Below are 27,693 nucleotides of genomic sequence, written 5' to 3' on the forward strand. Positions count from 1 at the left end.
TGTATAGGCACCAAGTGGTGTACGGTCGTCCCGCACTGAAGCATGGCAACGAGAAAAGTGATGCTCTCAGTTGTACTGCAAAGAGTTGGAGGGGCTCACACAAGGTCCACTCACTTGCTTCCGGCACTGTATGTGGTTGGCTATTTGGTTAAGATGTTTGCTATAGGCGGTGTCAGCCTCGCGGTCTGGGCCAGCAATTAACTGATCCATCTGTTTGTCACTTTCACTGTTCACGAAGCTGCTGCCAAATGTCTATGAAATCAGTGTTGCGTGGATATGAATACTCTATATATCATAAAGCGAATTGCGTTCACTTCGAAAGAAAAATGGCTCTAGGAAAGGAAGGGACGAAAACGGGCACTGTGCCGTCGTGTCCCCATTTGTTCCCTATTATTCTGCGCTATAAAGGCCACTACATTATCTTCGAAACAAACAAACAAACAAACAAACAAACAAACAAACAAACAAACAAACAAACAAACAAAACCGGTTCATCCATCACTATTATCTACGGAGTGTTTCACCCGCAAGTGATTGATAGAAAGAAAGAAAAAAGCCATGAACGCGAGCGATGCCACCAACAACGTGTACAAGTACTAAGTATACTTCCGGCGTTCCGCAGCAATACGAGCTTTTAGAAAAAGAAAAGAAACAGAAAACAATGTCCTAACCGCAGTTGTAACTTATCTCCAAGTTACGAGGATAACCAACAGTTGCAAAGCAGTGAAACGTAATTGAAAGGGCGTGTACCTGGTCAGGTCGCGAGGACGTCGACGTGCTCACCTTTTAAGAGAACTTCCCATCACAAAAAGTCCATAGCGTAACCACGTGCGCCACGGCAACGGAACGCCGCGTGATGACCGCTCTCACCACACACACACGCGAGACCTTCCGGAAGCCCCTCTTCGCTCGCTCGCCAAAGATTACGCTCGATTCAGAGCTGCGCGGTTTCCCTTCGAGACGTCGTCGTCGTACGCTCTCCCTCGCCACCCATGCGCACTCGCAGACGCCGCTAGCCACGTGATTCCTCGTCCGCGGGCGAAAAGAGAAAGTGCGCGGCAGGAGAGCGATCGCGATCACCCGCTGTCACGACGACGCGCGCCGTGGGGCTGGCCCAAACAACGAACGCGACGACGGCGTTCGGGCCCCCGTCTACCCCTCGCCGCTGCTCGCGCGGCCACGCTTCTATGGAAGCCGCCGCAGAGGCGAGGCGCACGGCGCCCACTCATGAGTTTGAATTGGACACTTCCGCGTCATGGACGCCGCGCGCGCGTAGCTCTGACACATGGCGTGCGAAGCGGACAGAAAACAGCGGCTTGCGGTCGGTATAGAACTTTCTATTCTTCCGCAGCCGACGTAGCAGTACCCCTCCCCCTCGATGACGCTTCGAGCACAATGGGAGAGAAAGATGTTGATCTTCGGGAGTTATTTCTCGGCATATTACGAGGAAGGGCCTGTACGGACGCTTTGTTCGTCGCCGTACGCGGTGATTGAGCGAGCGAACAAGTAGCCTTCAAGTCTATGTCGAGACTATGACTTCATCCCGATGACCTCGAGTAAGCTTATTTTTTTCGCGCTTACGGTGGTTCGGAAATCGAAGCAGCGTGTGCACATTATTCGCCCCAAAAAAAGTATCACGGCCAGTGCGCGTTGTCGCACTGGCACAAGTCAAGCCTCTGGTCGGGACGCGTTCAATGCGAAGTCCGTGCAAAACTCTTTCTTTCTTTTTTTCGCTTAAGATACCTAGAAACACGCAGAGCCAATTCTTCTGACTGCCGTGAGCTTTCGACCGCCAGACGTGTTTCACTTGCTCTAGGTCTTGCTAACGTCGTTCGCATGGCGGCTTCTAACTTTTAAAGAACGCTGTACATACGTTATCCGTTGCATACTACGTTGGAATGCACATAGTCAGACCTCCTCCCAGCCCGCGTCACTGTTTCAATCCAATTCAAACAGCGACGTAGGTCGGGTGGAGGCCGGGCCACATCAGTCGACTATGGCTGTGCGCACTTTCAAGGAAACATTAGCAGACGTCAGCTTGAGATGCAACCGTTTTTCAGCGCTCGTGCAAGTAGAGGAGCCATGATAAAGTTTCACTTACCCGGCTTAAAAACAAACTCGTGACTTTTTCTGTGCAATACTCTTGTTCCCAAATATGAATTTCAAATTCCTGCTGCCTGAAAAATGGCGGTTGATTGCATAATGGATGTACCTGCGCGCGCGCGTGTGAAGGAGGGTGGGTGGGTGTGCATATGTGCGCGCTTGCCGACAAGTACCTCAACATCTTCAAAGTGCGATTTCCCTGAGCGCGAAGTGAAGCTGTAGGAGCGAAAATACGAAAAAGTGCGGATAGCTCCACCAAAAGAAACGTCGGACAGTCTATACATGAAGCGCCTGCATCGTTTTTCGCTGATCTTATTCGCTTAGTGGAAACAGTGCTCTCTGTACATTTGAAGAAGTTCTCGACAGTCCTCTAAGGGCAGCACACGGTGGCATCAACAAAGCTAATCCTTCCGCGTGAGTAATGCGCAAGGAGGAAATATCCTCGCGATGGTACGTCCCAAAGTTTAATGTTCAACGCTTGATGTTCACCCAATCGAATTCGTCGCAAGAGCCGCTCGCCGAGTGTTACTTTGGCGTTGGCTTGTCTTGAATAATCGTGAATGAAGGACAAGTTAGCATAGATATTTTAGTGACCGTTCTATGGCCAGTTTCACCGCGTCAACGACTCATACACACCTTCGCGCGGCTTCCATCCTAGTTCACCCCTTTCCCGCTCGTATTTGTGTGTACAATGTGCCGTTGCAATGCTCCCTGTCTGTCTCTCGCTCTCTATATTCTTTTATATTTCCATCTTTCCCGTTCCAGTGTAGAGTAGCAAACCAAATCTTCCGTCATGGTTAACCCCCTCCCCCTTTCCTTTTTCCTTGCTTTCACTTCTCTCTCCTGTACGTGTCGATGTACGCGTACGTGTCTCTCCTGCCCGTGTACTATTGCAGCGAACGATTGCTGCAAGAGTACGATGCGAGGTAAAGAGCACTTTTCAAGAACCAAATAAGCGTTATCTAAGTTCAGATAAACGCCTCACAGAGTTCACGGATAGATCCTAATGTGTCCTTATTGATTTACAAAATTGACAACAACTCCGTGGCGTGTGGCTCGGCATAGAGTTTTTCAAACGCATACCGCAGACACGATAAGGAAGGTTACCGAGCTATAACGTTGCCCATGACTGGCAGGTCTTTTACATGTATACTGAGGGAACCTTCAGTTCTGGCTTGTAAAACCAGAACGTCGTTAACTGATTACTTCATAAATTATTAATGCGGTCGAATGAGGAGCGAGAGGCTCGTGTCAGCTTGTCGGTCTCAGGCTAAATTTCGACCACCGTTTGTTCTTTAACCTGGCCCCCAAGCGGGTTGTGCGCACGATCGTTTTCTTGCATTGCTGCTCCACCGAAATGCGACCACCGCAGTACGAATCGAACCCTCGACCTCGACCTTAGCAGAACGCTGCAACCACGGTACCGTCGCGGGGGGGGGGGGGGGGGGGGGGGGGCAAGGTTTACGAACTGTAAGCGACGCAACGCAAAAAAAAACATAAAATAAAACGCGATGGCTATGTTGTAAGGGTTGTACGTGGCAGCCGTCGTATAAAGCGTGTCCCCAACTATCGCGCACCAAGATTTAAATACATGCAAATGCTACGTGCGCAAAACCCCGCGAATACAAGCAAGGTGCATCGAGCGGCCAGTCGCGCTGCAAATTTATGTGTATTCGAGGGCTTCTTTCACGCTCGGAAGAAAACACTCTTATGTAGCACGTATTGAGCAGCAGGAAGGTGTATCGGGAGTTTGTCATGCCACTCTACAATTTTCTCATTAACACTTTTCGTATGGTTATTACAAGAGAACTTTATTAATTAATTAAGTCTAGTTATGCAATTAGGTGGAATGAAAAGAATAACCTGAGTATCTCCAAGCGACGGCAAACAACATTACGTCGGTTCTGTCGAGCTGCGTGGCATTTGCAATATTTTTAGATCTCGGTGCTGGGACATCCCGTACGTACACACATATACGTGCACGGTGTAGCTGAGCTCGCTTGCCAGCGGTTTCGGCATCTCTCCCGCGTCTCGTCGTCTGGCGAAGGTATGCACTGCAGTGTGCGTGCTGTCTCTTAGGTGACGCAAAACTCGCCGCCGAAAGCGCGCCCTTTCGCGTCGATCGTTTCCGGCTCGACGGCGCGCTCGTCGGCGAAAAATATGGAACGCGCATGCCGGACCCCGGGCGTGCTGCTGCCGCGGGAATCGCACGCGTGTGGGCGCCTTCGATTTCTGCCACGATTCGCAGCGCGTATGTAGACCCCGCATTTCGCTTGTTGTTCCGCCGAAAATACTGCGAAACAGCCTCTGTCACGTCGTGCCGCTATATATAGGCGTGCTGCTGTCGTTCCCCCGTACGTATCGATACACACTTTTCGTCTTTCTACGCGCGTAACAGTCCGCGGCGATGACAGTGCATACGTTCACGATGCTCGCAGGGCCGATATGTGGACGGCGATCGAGGGACATGTCGGAAGTTTTTTCGGCAGCCCGTGCCTTCGTTTCTTTCTGTACCTTCCCTTCCTCCCCCCACCCCTTTCTTTTTCTTCTCGTATTCTTTCTTTTTTCTTTTCTTTTGTCGTTTCGGCCATTGTTGGGTGACCTGGTCGTCGCGGCGGGGGACCCGCACAACGGCGGGCGTCTGTCCGACCAGCAATCAGGCTGATTGCTTCCTTCGATTCCGCGCACGTTATGCTTTGGGAGGCCTTCCGCGGCCGCGCCCATGCAGGCTCCGTCTCCGCACACTCAAGACTATATACGCAAGACTCGGGTGCGTGCTGGGAAGCCGCACATCCCGCGGAAGGCGGACGGAAAGGTAGCGGTTGGTCGGTCGTCGCGTACGCGCAATGGGAGCCTTACACGCGGCTGAAAGTTGAACGCGCGGAGAGCGTGATGTACCGGAAAAACGAGCCAGATTAACCGCGGTTGTGCCGATTATAAACTCAACCTTCGCGTCTCGTTCTCGACGCGTGCATCTTGAGAAATTGTCCCAGTCGTCCGTCACGCGTTTCCTTCTTGTTTTCTTTTTTTAGATACTCCGTGCTATGGGAAAAAAAAGCCTTGCAGCACACGTTGTAAATCTCGTATTCAGTATAACGCCACCGTGCGGAAGCCAGAAAAGAAATTGGCAGTGGCTTAGCTCGGCTATGCCAGGGTATACGTAGCGAAAGCTAAGGCATAGCATGGTTAGCCTTGGTTAATCTTGATTGCAAGTGCAGGTTAGTCTGGTTGTCTAGCTATGTTGCGCCGTTTAGCCAGTAGTTCGGCGCGCTGTTCGTCTGTTTCCTGGGCGATTCGTTTCCTCTTCATCTCGTTCCGATGTCGATTCCAGGCCTCCTCCTGCTTATCAGAATTGTCGCCGTCCATACTGCCGCCTCAACTGTGGTTGCGGCGCACGCGAGCTCTCCTTTTCAATCCTCTGGCATGTTGTCAGGCATGCGACGCAGCTGGCGAAGCGAGCGGAGGCGAACGCAACGGCGAGGAACGCGGCGTGACGTCATGTGCCTCCTCGGAGCACGGCCACGGCGAAATCGCAAGTTCGCGGCCAGTAAAGCTTTCGCTTTAAAAGAGAGAAGTGAAGCCTGGGAAAGCGTGTACGACGAAAGGGCGAGGACGCGCCGTTTAGCGGGTAGAAATTTATTAGGAGAACGCTCACGAGACATTATACGGACGCTGCAGCGGTAGCACGTTGGCCGGTGCTTTATGAGCGAGCAGTGGAACAGCTTAAGGTTGGCGGGAGACGGTACTGCTACGGAATGCTGTCGGATATGCGCATGCGCGCGGCCTGAACCCCCACCGCAGCCAGGGGTACATCTCGTGAGCCCGCGCCGCCCCGCTGTGCCAGGTTGTTTATATGTTCTTCGGTGCATTTGGCACGTTTGGCTGTGTGATCGCATGTTCCTGAGTTTGCGTCAACATTATTAAACTTTATTTTGTTTCGCGCGCACAGCGCCTTCTTTTTTTTCTGCTCGTGAGGGGGTTTGCTTACGCGAAGCAAACCGCTTTGGCGCATACGTCGGATCGCGGTTGGTATTTAGCGCAACTGGTTGCACAAATTGCCAAATAAAATTGTTATCTCAGCCTCGTTGTATCGCTTTCAATTATCCAACGTCGAAAACCTCGCAGCGCCACCTAAAAAGCGTGGAAAGTTAGCGTGACGAAGTCAAGGGCATTTTCATTTTAGCACAGAAAGGCTGCTATTGGCTAACAGATCCTGCTGGCTAACAAAAAAAAAAAAATGCATGTTGCTTAGAAGTTCACGTATGAGGCTGTTAATAAAGAACAGTCGCGAGTGCCTTGTGAAGTCGATGCCTTAATGTCCGTCGTGGAACATACTTTGGGCTCATTTTCGGCGTGGCCGTTGCCTAAGTTGTCATCGAGATTACCAAAGAACCCCCAAATTAACAACTTCAATCCCCATAGACAGAGAGAGAAAGCCACTTTCCACGTGGCTATAGCTAACTCTGTACACTTATACAAGCTTCGAATGCGCACGATCCCGTCTTAGCGGGCAATGCGCGCCCGCTGCGCTCACGCTGGCTTCGTATGTGCATATCGCCGCCGCGTAATACGGAGGCCCGATCCCAAGTGGCCATTTGACAGAGTGCCAGCTCACCGTGGCCCGAACGAACGACCAGGTGCACAGGCAGCGGCGGAAGGAACGGCGGTCCGACAACCACATACGTGACGCGCACACGCTAATGCGGGGCAGGCCGGCGGGGGAGGTCCAGTTATCGGCTGACCCCGGGGTCGTTCGTATACGTCGTATCACTATACGAGACTCTGGGGAGCCACGCGAGCCGAGGTATAAGGAGAGCCCGGCGCTAATTACTGACCCTGCAAGGTAGCCGACCAGACGGTCTGCGGGAAACGTGACCCCGTCGCCTCGGCGGCGTCGAGCCACGGCACGTATAACGAGCATACACGGTAAAAGCCCTGGACTGCGGTGCTGCTGCGCATCGTAATGTCAGGCGGCGCATTGCGACAGTGAGACGAAGATAATGAGAAAAAGAAGACTCGAATAAGAAAAAGCGGGAAAATGTATAGCACTGCTCCGCGATGAGGTAGGGGTTTGGTGCAACATTGCAAGGTCGCCGGGGAGAACGCGAGCAATGCATGGCGCGTCATATACAGACGCACGGTATACACTGTCAAATAATTTACGCCCTTCAAAAATGAATAAAGGTGTAAATCAATGTATAATTCACACCTCACGCCGCTTATTGGGGCTAAGGGCGTAGAGTTATAGAACGGTTTACACCCTCATTCACTTTTCAGGGTGTAAACCATTTTACGTCAGTGCACGAGGCGTCTTGGATAAGCTTGCAGCGTAACTGCGGTGCGCACTTTTCCGTAAGCATCACGCACCAGCCAGCCCGGGAACACGTTCTGTTATTAGAGACTTTTAGCGTGCCCGCTATTCCGGCAAACCGGGGCGGTTTGGGCGGATTACCGGATGGTCGGGGGCGTAAACGTAAGCGGCCGGAGCGGTGCAGCCGCCTGGTGTTGTAGAGTTCAATTAGACAAACACAGAGCTAAAATTGCAGTAAACCACTTTATTATGCTTCGCTGCTGGTGCAAAGTTTCGGCAGCGGCGTAATTGTGTTCACAATTACGCCGCTGTCGGAAACTCACACCCCAGCTAAGAAGAATATAGTATTTGGCTCTGTGTTTAAGTGGTTGAGCTTTGCACCACCAGCTGGCGCCACCAATCTGGCCGCTCAAGTTTACGCCCCCGACCATCCGGTAATCCGCCCAAACCACCCCGGTTTGCCGGTATAGCGGAGACGCTAAAAGTCTCTAGTTACTCGTATACGGCACAAAAGCTTCCAGGAAAATTTTGTTGAGTTTTTTAAAACAGAATTTACGTTGCGTTCGAAAGACTTTCTGGTGAAGCATACAAATGATTGTGATGCATTATTTTCTTTTTGCAGAGGACGGGGCTACCCGTTGCCGTTCTTGTGGGAATGTAGCGCATGTGTGGAGTCCCGAGTACATCCAGCTGGTAAGGCGCATTTCAGAAACAACGTATTTACAGAAAAAATATGATGGAAAACGTTTGCTGTTAAACTATAAGATAATTGAATTCTGTGTACCCGCCGCAATTTGAGATACCCGCGCAGTTGGAAGACGATGAAGCTGAGACTGTACAAAACCTCGTTGGCATCGTATCAACGCGAACTTTAAGCAATATGCTGAAGTACCGTTCGTTGCATTCTTACTGATTATTATCAACTCTGAACGCCTGCATTTTTGAAACTCTGCGACAAAGCGTGATAAATAATTCATGCGTAAGGCTGAGTCAATTACTTTTAAAGAGAGTAGCGTATTAAACGCTTAAAAAATGCTGACAAGAACGGGTGAGCGAACATTTGTTGCGGAATGTTTTGGGTCAGCATTCATAAAACTTCTTTTACAAAAAGAGCATTTCCTCACGTTCTCGCGTTGAAGCGATTGCCACTCACTATAGCACTTGGTGGACTAAGGAGACGATTGCTGCCGCTACGGTTAATCGACGCTTAGGTAAGACAAGCTTCATGCATGCGGTCCTTTATATATGAACAGAGTCTCGCGTACTGGGTTATCGCGCGGCGTAACACACTTCGTTGGCCTTTCCAAGCCTGTAATTCGCGCTACTGACGTGACGCGCGATCTATCTGCACATCACTATCTGTCAGTGGAATCCATTTGTTGCCGCACTTGGAAGAGCGGTAGTTTGCTGTAGCAAACATTGGATGTTGCTATACATTGGATTGAAACATTAGATATAAAGGTTCATATAAAACTATCACCTCTACTCAAATTTCTCGCAGTGTTCTTTCTGTATCACTAGTTTATATTTTGTTGAGTATAATTACTGAGACGTTGTGTTTTATATATTACGAACTTCGTTCTCCCAAGCATAGCTACTCCGACACATCACTTTGCTTAGATTATCATTCGGTTGTATTTAGTGACGTATGTACCACCGTTGCGATTAGTTAGGCGTTTAATTATTGCATCAGGTAGTATCGTGATGTCGCACACTGGGGCAACAAACGCTACCTAATAAATTATCCCCACCGCAACAAATAAGAATTCTGGCGCTCTTAGTTACCGCAATTTGATTACGCATCAAACTGCACTGACATAAGCTACATCATGTCTGCGTTTCGCATGCATACACATATCCTCTGGAGGTGATAAAGAGAGAGGGAGAAGGAAAGTCTTCTGACAGCACCGTAAGTGTCTAGCGCGCAGCTGACACCTGAACATCGGTCAGCAGTGCGTGGAAGGAGAAGGGACGAAAGGATAACAGATGTGCCAAAGTTGAAGCTTCACACGTACGCAGGCTATCATACCCCGTATTCAGAAATGCAAGTTAACTTGAAGCCCATGCTTGACTTGATATAAATGACGCCTCGCGCGAACGTGCCCAAGACGCTCGTTGCGTTTCCTTTGGTGCGTTCACGACAGGCGTCCTTTAAATCAAGTCAAGCATGGGCTTCAAGTTAATACGCATTTCTGCATATATGCGGGGGTAAGGGTGCAAATGCACTCTCACCAGCACGCCAACAGCGTGGCCGAGAACAAATAGGTTTCCAACTGCACCAGTGTAAAACGTTGAGCGCGAATGTTTAGCTAGAACAGCGTCAAGTAACCGTTTCTTTTTCACATTATAATAAGAAACCTAAGGCGGCGTGGCAGTGGTTCAAATCAGCCTTTCTTCTTCGCGTGTATATACGTTATGTAGGAAGAAAGTTTTGTCAAATGTGACGCAAGTGACCAGAGAAGCAACCGGGGTTGCGCTAGACCGCACGTCGGCGCTTTGGAAAGTGGTATTGTCGTTGAGAACTATCAGTAGCTGGATATTCGCCAGGGTGCGCTGAGGAGTGCGGACGCGCAAACATCGGCTCCTGTTTTCTCAAATGTTTTCGGTGGTAGAGTCCGCGAAAACCCTTGAACATTGTGCATCATTCGACGCGGTGGATTTATAACGGTAGGTGCTTTTCTGGAACTTTTGTACGATCTTGAACTTTTCGCCACGCCGGGCGGAGCTAGCCCTAACGGGTTAACGCCGGTGAGGCGTACGGGCCTAACTCCTGGGCCTAACTCCGGGTTGGCGGGGCATCATGCCCGAAGTCGAGATGGTGGAGGGGGTACAAATCACCCCCGAAGAAGCAAAGTGCCCCGGCTGGACCACGGCAATTGGCAAGACTAAGAAGGCAAGAAACTTCCAACTCGACGCCGAACCCGGTAAAGCAGGGAGGCGGCAGGGGCGGCCGCCGCACGGCAGCCCCGCGGAACGTGCTCTTAGGATCGGCCTGCAGGGGTATTGCTCCGCAAAACTATCTCAGCCCGCTGCAGGTGCTTCGATCGAACCGCGGTGGTGGCGCCCTTCAGAGAACCAGCGAGGACGACAGCGCTAACCGACCATGAAGTTCCTTCAGAGAACTGCGGACTACGGCAGCGTTAATCCACCATGCGCCTCGTTCGGAGAATCGGTGACAGCAGCAGGGCGGGCCACGTTTGGCGCCCAACGTATTGCTGGTTGATTTGCCGGGTCATCATGGTTTCTCTCGGCAGCAAAAAGAGCTTCCCTAACAAAAGGGTGCTTTGCGGTACGTGGGCCCCAGGATTGGTCACAGACTGCTGACACTCGTGGCGACTACAGGAGAAAGGCAGCTCTGTAATTTAGAGGCGCAAGACAATGGGCAACCGGCTGCCGCGCAGCGGGGGTCAGCTCGGAGAACCGACGCGCCTTTCAAGACTCAAGATAATGGACAACCGGCGGGTCGACTGCGTTGACGTTTGACGCTGCGAATCGGCGGTGAACTGCCGTTTTTCCCTCACCTATGGGGATCTAGGGAGCACGGAGTGTTTATAAGCGGCTGTTTGTCGCTGCTAGTGTGTGCTCGTCGTCGTGCTCTGTGCTCGTGTTCGTGAGCTGTGTGCTCGTTTGCTGAATGCTTCGTCTTGCGTGCTCCATTTGGGAGCCACGCTAGACTGTTGATGTATCTCTTGTTTAAAATGTAAATACTGTAAATAAATCCTGTACGCCTAGTTCCTCCCAAGTTTCTCTCTACGACCTACAACCCTTACAAATGGTGGCAGCGGCGAGATCGTCCGACAACTCCTACAACTGTATGCCAGCGGTGGAATCGTCCGACAACTCTGACAGCGCTGAAGAAGCTGGCCGCAGCCTCAAGGTTCCCGAGACTGCCACGGGACCATATTCGAGCCATCGTTAGGCCACGGGGTGGCCTCGATGTGAAAAAGATCAGCACTATTAGGGTGGCACAAGCGCTGGCTATGGCGGCGGCGCTTTCACCCGACGAGGTTGGCGAAGACATCGTCTGCCCTAATAACGTGCAAGACATCTACGTCGTCGCATCACCCGAAGAAAGTAACGCGAGTGCTTACGCGATGGTTCAACGGATCCACCTTCGCGAAGGGGTCCTTGAAGTGGCCGCATACATGGCCGCCTCGGACAATACATGTAGGGGTGTTGTGAGAGGAGTCGACGTCGAGCTCAACGACGCTCAGCTCCGCGCAATGATCGTACACCAACGGAACCCCACCGCGTTGGAGGTGCGTCGCATCAAGACCACCACCACCGTTATCGTCCTGTTCGACGGACTGAGGCTGCCGAAGTTTGTCATGTGTGGAGCGGGCATGCTGCCCTGCTCTCTATACAGAAGGCAAGTTGATGTGTGCTACGGTTGTGGGGAACTGGGCCACAGGGTCGATGTATGGCTGACCCCGAGTGTGCAGAAGTGCAGGGCATGCGGAGCCGCGTCCCACACTGAAGGCCACCAGCGTGAGGCGAAATGCGGGGTATGCGGGGGCCCTCACCCAACGGCTGATCGTAAGTGCGAGCAACGTCGTCAGGCAGAGACGCCGAGGGCGCCGGCGGAAGAAAACTGGCGACGTCAAGAAGGGCACCAACGCGGCACACGAGGTTACGGAAGCGGAGTTCTTCGAGAGGGCGCTCCTGCTCTTGCGGGCTTTCCCGCTCCAGAACGCGCTCCCGCTCACGCGGGCACTCCGTGCAAAGAGGACGCTCTCAGTCTAGGAGCCGCTCCAAGTCCAAGGCGCGCATTTCAGGAGGTTCCATCTGGGCCAACAAAGTGAAACAGACGAAGCCGATGGGCTGGACGCAACACGCCGCCGCACAGGAGAGCGAACGGGCGCACGATCCCAGGATCGCGCAGTTGATGAACGAATACGCCAGCCTCAAGGAGGAAATCCAGAGAATGAAGGCCGACTTTGAGACCTTCCCAAACGCCAGCGCCGTCCAAGCGGCCGCGGCAAGGCAAATGTCTACAGAAGAAGGGGCCACAGAGAGAGAAGTGGTTCTTGTGGGGAAGGAGAAAAGGCTAGCGCTATTTCTGCAACCCGTGCGGGAGCACGGCTCAGCGCCAGCAGGGTGCAGGGGATAGGGTTAAAAGAGAGAGAGGGTAGGAGGGAGAAAGGTAGAGGGTCGTACATCATCATCATCATCATCATCATCAGCCTGATTACGCCCACTGCAGGGCAAAGGCCTCTCCCATACTTCTCCAACTACCCCGGTCATGTACTAATTGTGGCCATGTTGACCCTCCAAACTTCCTAATCTCATCTGCCCACCTAACTTTCTGTCGCCCCCTGCTACGCTTCCCTTCCCTCGGAATCCAGTCCGTAACCCTTAATGACCATCGGTTATCTTCCCTCCTCATTGCATGTCCTGCCCATGCCCATTTCTTTTTCTTGATTTCAACTAAGATGTCATTAACGCGCGTTTGTTCCCTCACCCAATCTGCTCTTTTCTTATCCCTTAACGTTACACCTATCATTTTTCTTTCCATAGCTCGTTGCGTCGTCCTCAATTTAAGTAGAACCCTTTTCGTAAGCCTCCAGGTTTCTGCCCCGTACGTGAGTACTGGTAAGACACAGCTGTTATACACTTTTCTCTTGAGGGATAATGGCAACCTGCTGTTCATGATCTGCGAATGCCTGCCAAACGCACCCCAGCCCATTCTTATTCTTCTGATTATTTCACTCTCATGATCTGGATCAGCAGTCACTACCTGTCCTAAGTAGATGTATTCTCTTACCACTTCCAGTGCCTCGCTACCTATCGTAAACTGCTGTTCCCTTCCGAGACTGTTAAACATTACTTTAGTTTTCTGCAGATTCATTTTTAGTCCCACCCTTCTGCTCTGCCTCTCCAGATCAGTGAGCATGCATTGCAGTTGGTCCCCTGAGTTACTAAGCAAGGCAATATCATCAGCGAAGCGCAAGTTATTAAGGTATTCTCCATTTACTCTTATCCCCAATTCTTCCCAATCCAGGTCTCTGAATACCTCCTGTAAACACGCTGTGAATAGCATTGGAGAGATCGTATCTCCCTGCCTGACGCCTTTCTTTATTGGGATTTTGTTGCTTTCTTTATGGAGGAGTACAGTGGCTGTGGAGCCGCTATAGATATCTTTCAGTATTTTTACATACGGCTCGTCTACACCCTGATTCCGCAATGCCTCCATGACTGCTGAGGTTTCGACTGAATCAAACGCTTTCTCGTAATCAATGAAAGCTATATATAATGGTTGGTTATATTCCGCACATTTCTCTATCACCTGATTGATAGTGTGAATATGATCTATTGTTGAGTAGCCTTTACGGAATCCTGCCTGGTCCTTTGGTTGACGGAAGTCTAAGGTGTTCCGGATTCTATTTGCAATTACCTTAGTAAATACTTTGTAGGCAACGGACAGTAAGCTGATCGGTCTATAATTTTTCAAGTCTTTGGCGTCGCCTTTCTTATGGATTAGGATTATGTTAGCGTTCTTCCAAGATTCCGGTACGCTCGAGGTCTTGAGGCATTGCGTATAGAGGCTGGCCAGTTTTTCTAGAACAATCTGCCCACCATCCTTCAGCAAATCTGCTGTTACCTGATCCTCCCCAGCTGCCTTCCCCCTTTGCATAGCTCCCAAGGCTTTCTTTACTTCTTCCGGCGTTACTTCTGGGATATCGAATTCCTCTAGATTATTCTCTCTTCCATTATCATCGTGGGTGCCACTCGTACTGTATAAATCTCTATAGAACTCCTCAGCCACTTGAACTATCTCATCCATATTAGTAATGATATTGCCGGCTTTGTCTCTTAGCGCATACATCTGATTCTTGCCAATTCCTAGTTTCTTCTTCACTGCTTTTAGGCTTCCTCCGTTCCTGAGAGCTTGTTCAATTCTATCCATGTTATGCTTCCTTATGTCAGCTGTCTTACGCTTGTTGATTAACTTCGAAAGTTCTGCCAGTTCTATTCTAGCTGTAGGGTTAGAGGCTTTCATACATTGGCGTTTCTTGATCAGATCTTTCGTCTCCTGCGATAGCTTACTGGTATCCTGTCTAACGGAGTTACCACCGACTTCTATTGCACACTCCTTAATGATGCCCACAAGATTGTCGTTCATTGCTTCAACACTAAGATCCTCTTCGTGGCTTAAAGCCGAATACCTGTTCTGTAGCTTGATCTGGAATTCCTCTATTTTCCCTCTTAGCGCTAACTCATTGATCGGCTTCTTATGTACCAGTTTCCTCCGTTCCCTCCTCAGGTCTAGGCTAATTCGAGTTCTTACCATCCTGTGGTCACTGCAGCGCACCTTACCGAGCACGTCCACATCTTGTATGATGCCAGGGTTAGCGCAGAGTATGAAATCTATTTCATTTCTAGTCTCGCCGTTCGGGCTCCTCCATGTCCACTTTCGGTTATTCCGCTTGCGGAAGAAGGTATTCATTATCCTCATATTATTCTGTTCTGCAAACTCTACTAATGCCTCCCCCCTGCTATTCCTAGTGCCTATGCCATATTCCCCTACTGCCTTGTCTCCAGCATGCTTCTTGCCTACCTTGGCATTGAAATCGCCCATCAGTATAGTGTATTTTGTTTTCACTCTACCCATCGCCGATTCCACGTCTTCGTAGAAGCTTTCGACTTCCTGGTCATCATGACTGGATGTAGGGGCGTAGACCTGTACAACCTTCATTTTGTACCTCTTATTAAGTTTCACAACAAGACATGCCACCCTCTCGTTAATGCTATAGAATTCCTGTATGTTACCAGCTATATTCTTATTAATCAGGAATCCGACTCCTAGTTCTCGTCTCTCCGCTAAGCCCCGGTAGCACAGGACGTGCCCGCTCCTTAACACTGTATATGCTTCTTTTGGCCTCCTAACTTCACTGAGCCCTATTATATCCCATTTACTGCCCTCTAATTCTTCCAATAGCACTGCTAGACTCGCCTCACTAGATAATGTTCTTGCGTTAAACGTTGCCAGGTTCATATTCCAATGGCGGCCTGTCCGGAGCCAGGGATTCTTAGCACCCTCTGCAGCGTCGCAGGTCTGACCGCCGCCGTGGTCAGTTGCTTCGCAGCTGCTGGGGACTGAGGGCCGGGGTTTGATTGTTGTGTTCATATGTTGTGTTGGAGGGTCGTACAGATGGAAGCGAAGTAGTGGCCGATCAGGAAGCCCGAGGTGGTGGGATGGCCGTTAGGCCATCCGTCTTTGTAGAAATGTCCTATAGTATCGCCGAGAGCCCCGACGAGTCGAGGTACTCGACGACACTTAGGAAGGCTCGTAGCTGATTACGACAGGGGGAAGAGGATATCTTCCTGTCGTGAGTATGGGAGCCCCAGGCGGTGGAACTCTTGCAGAAGTCGACCGCGATGCTGCAGGTGAGCAGGGCAGGCCAGCAGGAGGTGCTCGAGAGTTTCTGGTTCACCACAGGAGGCACAGGCTGGCGAGGTGGCTTTCCCAAGGCGGTACCGGCGGGCTGCCGTCCAGTAGCAGCCAACTCGCAGTCGGAGCAGCAACGAGGCATCCCTTCGTAGGAGGCCGTGCTGTGGAAGAGGCCGTGGAGGCCGGCCCAGGGATACCCGTTTGTCCAGGTGGCAGGCGATGATGTGCCGGCGCAGCCTGTGCCTCGAGAAGTCTGCGGCCGTTACAGCAGGGCTGAGGGGGACGCTTGAGTGGTGGGCACTTTTTGCCAGAGTGTCCGCCTCTTCATTGCCCCGAATCCCCACGTGTGCCGGTAGCCAATGCAGAGATACTGAGCATCCTGCGTCCTGAAGGGCCAGTCTTGAAGAGAGTAGCGCTACCCCAAGGCTAGGCCACAGCAAGGGCGGTCAAGCGCAGAGCCACCTCCTCCCAGGGTACGGTTGAGGACGTGAGCACGGCGGAAGCTGCCATGCAGAGGTCCTTGGACCGCATGCAGAAATCCTTTGCCGAGCTGGTACAGAATAACCAGACCATTCTACTCATAGTGCAATTGCTTGAAAACGAGCTTGCTAAGCGATGTGACGTACACTACGGCGACGCCGCCAGGCCGGAGGCGGTGTCCAGTGAAATACTACAAGACAACCAGCAGTCGTGGGCTGACGAGCAAGATGGCATTCCAGCCCACCTCCGGACCAACATGACCAACCATGGCCAGACCGGATAGTAAGCTCATCGTGTGGCAGTAGAACTGCTCCAGTTTCCGGAGGCGCAGGCCTCAACTGGTGCAGTTCATCAAGGCCCGGGAGCCGCAAGAGAGGCCTCACGTCATTTTGCTACAGGAAACGGGAATGGAAACAATTTCCCTCCACGGGCACAGAGCTGTCTCCTCGCTTGCGGAACACGGGCTCGGCATCGCGATACTCATTGCAAAGAAGTGTGCCTTCCAGGAGCACGATCTCCGTCTCGGCAACACCAAATGGAAGCGTTGCTCGTCAAAATCATACCCAACAGTTGGCTCAAGAACAGCGTCTACATTATCAATGCGTACTGCTCTCCTAGGGACAACCGGCAGAGCTTCTACAGCCTAACGACCAGTGCATCGTCGAAGGCGAGAGAGACGCCGCTCGTTATGGCCGGAGATTTCAACGCGCCGCAGGAAGCCTGGGGCTACTTAAGCATTCCCAAAAGCTGCAGACTCCTACAGGCAGCGAGTGACAGCTCCCTAGAACTGATCACCGACCCCCATTACCCCACGCGCATGGGAAACTCGGTCTCGAGAGACACCACCCAGACCTGGCCTTCATCAAGAACACGCGGGGAGCGGAGTGTCACAACTTACAAGATAACCTCGGCAGTGGCCACTACATCGTGGAAATCTCCCTGCCGGTCAGCTCGGCCCCGCAGAAGGCCTTTGAAATAGTCGACTGGGACGCTTTCCGCAAGAGAAGGAAGGATGACCACGAAGAATACGAGTCGTTTGCGACCTCGTAGCGCAGCTCAAGAAGGACGTAGCTGCGGTCACCAAGACCGTCAATATGGACCTCAAGCTCGACCGGATGGACGCTCGATTGGCGCACCTGCTCGAAGCCAAGAATTCCCTCACGCCCAGATGGAAGACGCAGAAGCTGAATCGTAACCTCCGGAGGAGGATCGCGGCCCTCAACCGCGAGATCGAATCGCACTGCAAAGAGCTCGGCCAGCAGCAGTGGAACGAAGTGTGCGCGTCGCTCGGCGGCCAAATGCGCGCCGGAGGCAAGTGGAACCTCCTCAAGGAGTTATTGGACGACACGCAGTCCAAGAGAAACCACACTCTGGCCATCGATAGGCTGGTCCACAAGCTCAATAGCGAAGGCGCATCTACGAACGAAGTGATGGACTAAACCGCGCGTCGCTACCTCCTCATCGGGCAGTCAGGGCCGGAAGATTACCCGGCCTACGGCGGCAAGGCGCACGAGGAGCTCGACGCCCCCTTCTCCGTCTTGGAAGTCAGAGCGGCCCTTCAAGGCCTCAACGGAAGATTGGCGCCCGGGCCGGACGAAATCTCGAACAGACTCCGAAATTTGGACGACGGCTCGATCGAACTGCTCACCAAAGAAATCAACGAGGTCCTGGAGGCCGGCAACGTACCGGATGCCTGGAAGGAAGCCACGGTGATCCTAATTCCGAAGCCGGGCAAGACACCAGCCATAGACAGTCTGCGACCCATTCCGCTCACGTCTTGCGTGGGGAAGGTCGCGGAGCATGTCATCCACAACAGAATATCGAGGCATGTCGAGGAACGACACCTCCTCCCACCGGATATGGTGGGCTTCAGACCCTCGCTGTCCGCTCAAAAGGCCATACTACTGATCAAGAGGCAAATAGTCGATGTGGTTACGAGATGTCCAAGGCATCTTGGCGCTGGACATCGCCAAGGCCTTCGACACGGTCCAACACAAGTACGTCCTAGACTTTGTGACGAGATTGAACCTCGGCGAACGCTTTCGCGCGTACGTGAGCTCTTTCCTCAGTGATCGCAAGGCCACGATCAACTTGGGCCAGATAAAGTCGGACCGATACGCGCTGGGAGCCCGCGGCACGCCGTAGGGTGCGGTGTTATCCCCACTGCTCTTCAACATCGCCATGAGAGACCTATCAGTACGACTCGACCGAACCGGGGGCACAATCTCAATCACGCTCTCTAGGCGGACGACATCACCGTCTGGTGTGGCGGTGGGTCGGACGCAGCGGTGGAACGGGCCTTGCAAGAGGCCTTGCACGTCAGGGAACAGTTCCTCGAGGGCACCGGACTGGTCCTCTCGCCGACCAAGTCGGAACTCTTGCTGTATCGGCCCGACAGAAAGGGCTGCAAGTTCGACACGACGCTGGACCAAGTACCGATCGAACTCAGAAAGAAGACGGGCCAGCGCATCCAGAGGGTGGATTCTCCCAGGGTGCTCGGACTGGTCCTCAATGCAAAGGGCAGCAACGCGCAAACAATCGCGCGCCTGAGCGGAAAGACTGAGAACATGCTCAAACTCGTTTCGCGAGTGACGAGCAGGAGGGGGGGGGGGGGGCATCAGCGAAACCAACTTCCTAAAGATCTACCACGCCTTCCTCATGAACCACATCAACTACGTGGCTACCTCGCTGAACTGGTCGCGGTCGGAGGAGAACAAGATCGACGCACTCATCAGGAAGAGCATTAAACGAGTACTCGGCATCCCCGTGACGACAAGCAAAGAGAAGCTGATGCAACTCGGGGTACACAACACCCTGAGCGAAGTCGTCGAAGCACAGAAAACGGCACAGATCGTTCGCCTCCCTACCACCAAGGCCGGCCGCCGAATACTCGAGATGGCGGGTCTGGCAGCCATGGCCGAGGAGTCGTGCGTCGTCCCGCTGTGCCAAGGTGAAAGGGCGCCTTTCGAGTTTCCCCCTTCCCGAAGAACGTTTACCCACAACACAACGAGGCCCGGCGCGCAGCCAGAGCTCAAGCACTCATCAAGACTGTCCTGCAGAACCCAGAGCTCGCGTCCTTTGTCGACGCGGCGCAGTATCCCGGAACAAACTCGTAGGCGGGCACGGTGGTTGACCCCCAGGGCAAGATCCTAAATGCAGCGTCTATCCAACATTCGACGGCGTCCGTCGCACAGAAAGTCGCAGTGGCGTTGGCTCTGTGCGAACCCGGCCGCACGCAGATCTTCACGGACTCCAGGACGGCGGCGATGGCCTTTCTCGCCGGCTCGGTCTCGGCCGAGGCTGCGGCGGTGCTGAGGACCCGCTAGCGAGGCACGGCCCGTCACGTCATCACTTGGTTCCCGGCTCACATGGGCCGGAACGTCTCCCCCGGCTCGATCGCGCCTGGCCCATGACCAGGCGCGAGGTCTCGTCAACCGCGCCGGTCCGAGGGGCCCGGCTTCGCAGGGGATCTACTGAACCACGGACCCGCTGCTTACTTTCCACGAGATCCCTGTTCACTACCAGCTGGGACGCAGGCAGTTTCCGGCTCCTCACCCGAAGCTAGGCCGACCCCACGGTGCTGAGAATGCTGCAGACGGGCTCCTTTCCGTCTCGATCCAGGTTGAGCCACTACACTCTGGGTGTGGATCCCCGCTGCCCCGACTGCGGCGAGGAATGGTCTACCTTGATCCAGATGCTGTGGCAATGTTCTGCGTTGCACCACTCGCCTTTCTACAGGCAAGAAGACTGGGAAGAAGCCGTCAAGAGTGACGACCTTCAAGTCCAGCTTCGGGCTGTCCAAAGGGCCCCCCCCCCTCCCCGGCGCGGTTGCGGCCCGCGACTACGACAACGTAGTCCCGTAGGACTAAATAAAGTTTCTTGTCTATCTGTCTGTCTGTCTCAATAGTTTTCTGCGGTTGTTCGTTTGTCAGTTTTTAATCCTAAGGTGCAGTTATCATTCGTGCATATTAGTCCTGACACACAACCGCCACTGGCGTCTGTCAGGATTGAGGGGGCTCGAGGAAAAGGGTCCGAGAAGACCTCGGTCCGAGAGATGACCGCAGAAGTTGCGTAATGGCCGAACATCTTCTGTGGAGCTGCTCTGCCTTTGACACGGCCCGAGAAAGGACACTACGCTCCCTGGGCGGGAACCGACCTGGCACCCTGCAGGAGTGGCTCGACCCGCCATCGCACATCGGGCTCAAGGACTCAGTCCAGCTTTGGAGTGCTTTTTTGGACTTTTTCAGGGACAAGGAAGGGCCTGACCGCCTCTTTGCAGAGCCGACCTCGGGACCACTCCACCTCGAGGAAGAAGAGAGCACCGGTCCCCCTCCCCCATAGAGCACCCCTTTTCTGCCGCAAGGCTTGGCCTATTAAACGCAGAAATAAAGACGTATTAAGAAGAAAGACCACCTTTATTACGGTGAGCGGAAACATTTACGGTATAGATACGTGTAAATTTAGCAAGAAACTGAGCTGCACACGAAAAGGTCGCGATAACGGCGCGCCGCCAGCGCCACGAAAGAAGCGAACAAGAAGCGGTACATGATGTAATTCAGGAACGGACGAACTTACGTCTTTTCATCAAATTAAAAAAAAGAACAAGAAACTCTCGCTTTGGCGCACTTGTAACTACATGCGGTATCAGTATCTGAGCGGTCGAGCCATGTTGAATGGCACGGTTTAGTCGCCGACATATCAGCCAATGTAAGCCCCGACTGATTAACGGGGCGAAGCTGTACGTAAGCAAGAAACAAACAAGGCCGGCCAAGCCCGACGCTTATGGAAGTCCCAGAAACAAACCCTTGTTATGTCGCTGTATCTTATATCCGTAACACCTGGCTTGGAAATCGAAAAAGAAACGCGTGTGCGCGCACACACACACACAGGGAAAGAAAGAGAGAATATTGACATTAGCGTGGATTCGATAGCTTTCGAAAAAACGAAACACCCGGTATAATACACTCATAGAAGAGACAAAAAAGAAATGCCTCAAGACCGCAATTAGTATGTGGCGCCGGAGGGCACCTCTTCTAATTAGCGCAGTGGACTGAGAGGAGAGAGGAACACAAGGCTGGGAAACTTGAAGAACGCCGATGCTTTGTGTACAGTTCACGCGCAGCTGAACGCATGTTGAAAGTAAAAAGAAGAAATAAATAAAGAAAGAACGAAAGAATAGAAAGGACGAAAGAAAAAAAGTAAAAGTGAAAAAAAAAACAGGAACACGATCGGTGGTGGGGGTTGACCCAATGTCGAACGAAGGTACAAATTAAAAAAAATTAAATAAAATGAAGACATATGAAACAAAATAAAGGCGTCGCGACACCCGACAGCAGCAGCAGCAGCGCTGAACGACGGCCTCCGAAGGGAGAGCTCCATGCACAGGCACGTCATCCGAGCGCAATTAGTAGGCGCGCGCGCCTTTGAACTTTCCACTCGAGCGCGCGCGTCCGGTGCCCCCACGACGGCTCGCTGGCTGTGAGGTGGGGAGGGGGAGGACACGGGGGGGGGGGGAGAGAAAGGGCATCGAAGACGCCACACGGATCGAGAAGCCACGGCTCCGCCTCTCTGGCCACTCGTCCATTTGCAAAGATCGGGTTCGATACGGCGCCTCTATATTTGGAATTCGCGTCTGCTCTGTCCCCCCCACATAAACGTGTGTGTACGCTTGCGTTACGGAGAAAAAGCGAAAAAAAAAAAAAATCATCTCTTAACGCAGTCTGCGAGTAAGCAGGCAGCCGTTCAAAAGTTTAGTTATAGGCAGTTTATAGAAAGGATAGAGTGACGACACACAGAAGACGGGGACGGTAGCCAATTTATAGACGTGTTGACCGCTCTGTGCTGGAACAAGGGCGCAATGCTAGTACAAGTAACGAGAGGTGAGACGCGTTAAAATAAAACAAAAGAGAAAGAAAACACATGCAGCTCCAACTAACGTGCTGGAATCTTTGTGACGCGAAGCTTAAGCGAAGCAGCCAATTAAATGCGATGCAAATAACAAAGAAGCTTTGCTACTAGGGAACGGCTACTAACACCTATAGACAAAGAAATATTTCCTTAAAGATATATTAAAAAATATGAAATATGAAAGGCGGAGGTGGCGGAGGTGGCGGAGGAGGCCGCCTTAGCACTGGCGATAGTCTCCACGGAGGCTAACATCATAGTCAGCGACTCCAAGATAGCCGTCAAGAATTATGCCAAAGGAAGAACCTCGTCGGAAGAGCTGATAATTTTAACCAACTTTCGTGAAGATCGCGACGTTCACATTATATGGGCACCCGCACACTCTTCCCTTCCCGGGAACGAAATAGCGCACAACCTGGCTCGAGAACTGACGGGCCGAGTAGGTGACACGCAACAAATACTGGGAATGGAGAGAGACCGGATGACCAGCTCTAACGAGGTCACCAAACACAATAAACTGGGAAGGGCCCACTTGGCCCCGGCACACTCCTCTCTGAGTAGACGGCAAGCGACGGCATGGCGCCTCTTACAAACAGATTCATATCCGAACCCGGTGGCCTACCACCGCTACTACTCGGTCCTTTTCACGGATAGATCTAGATTCTGTCAAGAAAGAGCGGACCTACAACATAAGGTTTGGCCTTGTCCTCGCACACCCACACAGAATAATATACGCAAGACCAGAGAGTACTGGGAGACCGCGTTGCTCAGCTGTGCACCGGAAGACTAACTTAAGGCAATGCAGCAGGCCGAAGATGCCGCCAGGGCTCAAGGGCTCGAGGCCGTCATCTAGGTAGAGAGGGGCCTAGGTCTGTCCTAAAACAAAGTTTATTCCTCCTCCCGACAATTCTCATTATGTCGCCCAGTCTCCATGTCTTCGAGAAGACGCTTCAACGCGGTCGACGCCTTCTGTGCTGGGGACGGTACTGGGACAGTGTTCGAGTCCTTTTGCGTATACAAGGAGGTCGAGCGTCCAGTCTCGTATTGAGTCGAGGGCGACACACGCATGAGGTGCCCAATCACCTCCTCGACAGTCACCGTTATCGTATGTAGGGCTGTCGGTTGTTCCGATGCGGAGGGAATACAGGCATTTGCGAAGGCCACGCCAAGCCGCAGGCACTACATTTACGGCGAGCTGAAGTAGGTGATTTTGGCCGCGCGACGTGGCGATGACGAAGCCCGCTGGCACGACACGCGCTGATTCGGTTCTAGCAAAGCTTGCTGCGTTAGAAGAAAAAAATGGCTGCGGGTCGGGGGTGGGGGAGGGACGATATTCAGAGGCCGAAGTCACATTGCTATTCGCTTATGAGAGCTGTTTCTGGTCACCCGCGCTCCTTTCCTATCTGCGGATTATCTTTTTTTCTCCTTTGGTCCTTTGATGCCATCTCCAAGAACGCCATATTGATCGCAAAAGTTTAATATCTTAATACGGCAACTATGTAACTCCTTAAAGTATTATCAAGCATATAGACGTTACAAATATAAATTGTACCTAGGCGATTACATAGTTGATAAAGAGTGATTCATCGTGCCGGCGGGCCGGTGCAAGCCACGTGCGCGTTTTATCTGCGGCGTATCCCCGAGAAACTGATGAAGGCAATTACCGGATATTACGTCAAGCCCGCCACACGCCGGCTTTCTTTCCGCCGGGACCACTCCGGAGAGCGAAGCTATGGGTGGTTCAGCCACATCGGCCAGGAAAGAGAGATTTATGGCGCCATCTCAGCGGATAATGAGGTGAAACGATGCCGCGAACGCGGTTCGTGCCTTGACCTACTATCCCTACCGAGATTGGACTTACTTTCGTCTTTTTTTTTTCGTTTCCTTCCAATAATCGATGATCCGTAATGAGCAATCACAGCCACCAGAATGACTCAGCGGAATGTGCTAATGCCCTGTAGTTGTTGATGGTGTTGGTCACTGAGGGGAAATTGGGCGGCTGAACATCCCGCAGTACCGAAATCGGGACTAAATATAAACCAGTAAACAAGTAAAAAATATTAGAAAAAGAAACCAGATAATAAAGACCGTTGTTGTTTTCGTTTCTCTCTTGAATTTTTTCCGTTTGTCTTGTTCGTGCTAGTAACTATGTCATAGGACCTTAGCTCGTTGTATTCTCTTTCTCTTTCAGCCTTCCCGCCTCCCCTTTAGTTCTCACGTGGCGGCTAGCAAACAGGACAAAATGTACTTAACCTCCTTGCATTTGTTCATCGTTCCATCTCTCTTAATGACAATGCTTTCGTATTATTCACCGGTGAAACAAGTTAGTAGCCAACACAGTAGGAAATGCGGCTGGTCAAAAGCGGAACTTTCTTGCGAAACGAGAACTTTGTGAACTTGGCACTGGCGACCATGTAAACGAATGTGTTCAGGCCGTAGGGGATGATAAATCCGGGGTCGCATTCCCTAATGTTATACGATTGAGCATAGCTAGCTCCTGGCGTACGAACTCTACTTAAACCACGTGGTGCTGTGCGCCACAATGACAAGCAACCAGACTAACCGCGAGAAGGAGACATTGCGCAACGGAATTTGCATAATAGCTCGGTGAACTTCAGGTATCGTTCTCCAGAAAACGACCTCTAACAATTCGCATCGCACACCGAAGCATGTATAGCACAGCAAGGGTCTCGGTAGTCTATAGCGCAGAGCCATTCGCTTTCGCAAACTTTCGCAAAAGTAAACTGCGGGGTGTTTTGGTTTTCATTTTTGCGTTTGCTTTTGTTGTCAGAGACTATCCCTCAGCCGCAGCTCGACGCTCAAGCTGGTCGCCCGCCAAAGTGGTCCCTGCGCCAAGTTTTCTCAAAGGAACCGAAAACAACGGCGTCGTGACAATCCTGTCAACAGCCGACAGAAACGCAAAAACAAAGTAATAGAGCTTGTGAGCACGTAGAGCCCTACGTTTATTTTTTACGCAGCGACCTTGATCTTCACGGCCGGGTGGACCTGTGTGCGGCAATCGCTTGACAGACGCAGCGGGTCGTGTCTAACTAAATAGCGTTCGATCACGTGCCCCGCTTTATTTTTCCGCCTGCTGAACACGCGAGCTCAATTTTTGTTCGCTCTTCGTTTTGCTTACGCCTGTCAGCGCCCAACGCAGGCGAACCTGTACGTCTCTCGTAAACCTCAGCCATTCATGAGAACCTACGCGGTATACCGCCGAGCGCATACATTCGCGTCATTGAGACGTTGTCAGCCCAGTCGGAAAGCACGTTTGACGCCAAAAAGTCATGCTGTGAGTCTTACGAAGGGCTTCGAAACCGCCACTGACATTTTGAACGCACCTTAAAATAGACGCGCGCATTGTGTACGAATAATGACGAATCATATTTTGCTAATGTGGCAGCGCCACGCACTGTGGGAAGCCACAAAATACGAGAAAAGAAAGAAACAGGAACGAGAAAAAAAAAAAAAAAAAGGAAAACGCGTGTGCCTCACCGTGCGTTTTCAGAACCTTCTTCACACGTCGTGACGACAACAGGGTCGTGCACCTGAATACACGCAAAATTCCCTCGCAACTGGCCGCTCGAGGCACTTTGTGTGCATTCGCAGGCTTCTTTCACGCTCGGAAAAACACTTTTATGTAGCACGTTTTCAGCAACGGAAAGCTGTATCGGGAGTTTTTTCATGTTGCTCTACAATTTTCTCGTTGACACTTTTCATCTAATTATAATATTTAAGAGGTTGCTTATTTAATTAAGACTAATTATGTAATTAGTCGGAACGCAATATATAATGTGAGTGTCTCCAAGCGGCGGCAAACAACATTACCTTGATTGTGTCCACCTACGTGGCATTTGCAATATTTTTAAATCTTTGTGCATGATAGTTCCGACACCCTGTATATCGATGAAAGGAGAGGGGGGTCACGGTACGTGCAATGTGTCTCAAACTTTTTACGTTGCTGGTCCAGTTAGAAGCGTTGCAAATCATCACTGAGCCGTCGTCGTTTCCCCCCTATTTACATGCGTCATAAGACGTTCCCGCTTGGTTTCAGCAATGTCCTCGGTGAACTAAACAAGGTGCTTTGTTCATATTTAGCAAAAATAAAGGACGCGTTATGGGCAATATATAGGTAAACTTCAAAGACAGCGGCTTAATTATGACATTCCCAGTAAATTGCGCGTGCAAGCAATCCGGAACTTTATGAATGTATTTTACGAACAAAGCAAAATTTATTCCGCATTCCGCTGCCCTCGCAAAACTGTGAAGTGAACAGATATGGAATCTAACGGAAATTGAGTTGGGGGGGGGGGGGAGAGGGGAGGGCGGAAGGACACAAAGTTAAATGTTATGGCGAAGTAACATGTGCATTCGTGGATTGCTGGCTTTTTAAAAATTCCAGATAAGAAGTGCTCAAAAGCATTACATGCGGATAAGGTTCTAAACGAAACAGTGATACACGGGCAATTTTATACGGTATGCGGTGTAACTACAGGAAACTGAGACATTTATTCCAACTGTTCGCAGAGAACGAACTTCGCTGGAAATCGGGTTGCCATTCTCCAAGGTCACGCACATCTGCTGCCTTTTTTATAATGAATATTGCAAGCCACTTATGTTGATTGTACTTCGTTGTATATAACCTAGACAACACCATTACTTAAACTAGCGACACGCTTATGTTGCAGATTTAAACACCAAGTACAATTCCTTGTTTAATTACGAAATTCGTTTGTAGCAAATTGCATTTTTTATGTGCGCTGTACTGCTGCCACTTGGTGGAATCAGAGACTTCTGTGAGGCACTAAATCTCTTTTGACACCCTGCATCATCTCGAGAACGCATACAGTCGCAAGAAATACATGCAAATTCAAGGAAGTTTTCGGGCCCCCACGGCTAGCCGTGTCTCCTTAATAAATGGGTCAATATCTGTTAAATAAACCTGTAAAAAGAACTGAGAGATGCATTTCGAGGCTGTTTGACTTACTGCAGTAGTAATTAGCAATATATATATATATATATATATATATATATATAGCGAGAGAGAGAGAGAGAGAGAGAGAGATGGAGAAAGAGAGAGGGGAGAGGGGCAGATCGTTCGCGATTTGCCCCCTCGAGTAATCGTTGGTACGCCACTGCAACGAGACACTCTAATCACACACTTTACACTTTAATCAGCTTTCAATGTTGTGCACTGTAAAGAGCCCTATTAACAGACCACAACAGCGCTCTTCAACATGCCAAATAATGGACGCTCACAAAAAGTTGACCTCTCCTTTAAACAAATCTAACACGACTTCGAAGAAATCGATTCAGTGCAGACTACTATATTATCTTTCGCAGCGAACGCCTGCAGTTATTTTTCGTTTCGTTGCACAAGAGGAATTCCCCAACAGAAATTTCACAATAGAAAAGGTTGTGGAATTCGTCGACCGATTATTTCGTAAGAGAGAATGCGAAAATGGATCAAGAAGCGACGGTCGCGCTCTCTTCTTAGCAG

The 27,693-nt window shown here is 51.2% G+C and overlaps 1 protein-coding gene across 2 annotated transcripts in view; it reads right to left on the reverse strand.

The window, feature by feature from the left end:
* LOC126540408 (acetylcholinesterase-like) overlaps window positions 1-27,693 on the reverse strand; it is a 181,305-nt gene that overhangs the window by 91,667 nt on the left and 61,945 nt on the right. Inside the window, exon 1 of one of the 2 annotated variants that reach the window (XM_050187220.3) lies at window positions 784-1,244. The exons of the other annotated variant lie outside the window; for it this stretch is intronic. Coding sequence (XP_050043177.1) covers window positions 784-803 — 20 coding nt within the window. The 5' untranslated portion in view covers window positions 804-1,244. Of the gene's footprint in view, window positions 1-783; window positions 1,245-27,693 lie in introns of those variants that run through there. 2 annotated transcript variants of the gene reach the window in all.

This window comes from Dermacentor andersoni, chromosome 2 (genome assembly GCF_023375885.2).
Source record: "Dermacentor andersoni chromosome 2, qqDerAnde1_hic_scaffold, whole genome shotgun sequence".
Lineage (NCBI taxonomy): Eukaryota > Metazoa > Arthropoda > Arachnida > Ixodida > Ixodidae > Dermacentor > Dermacentor andersoni.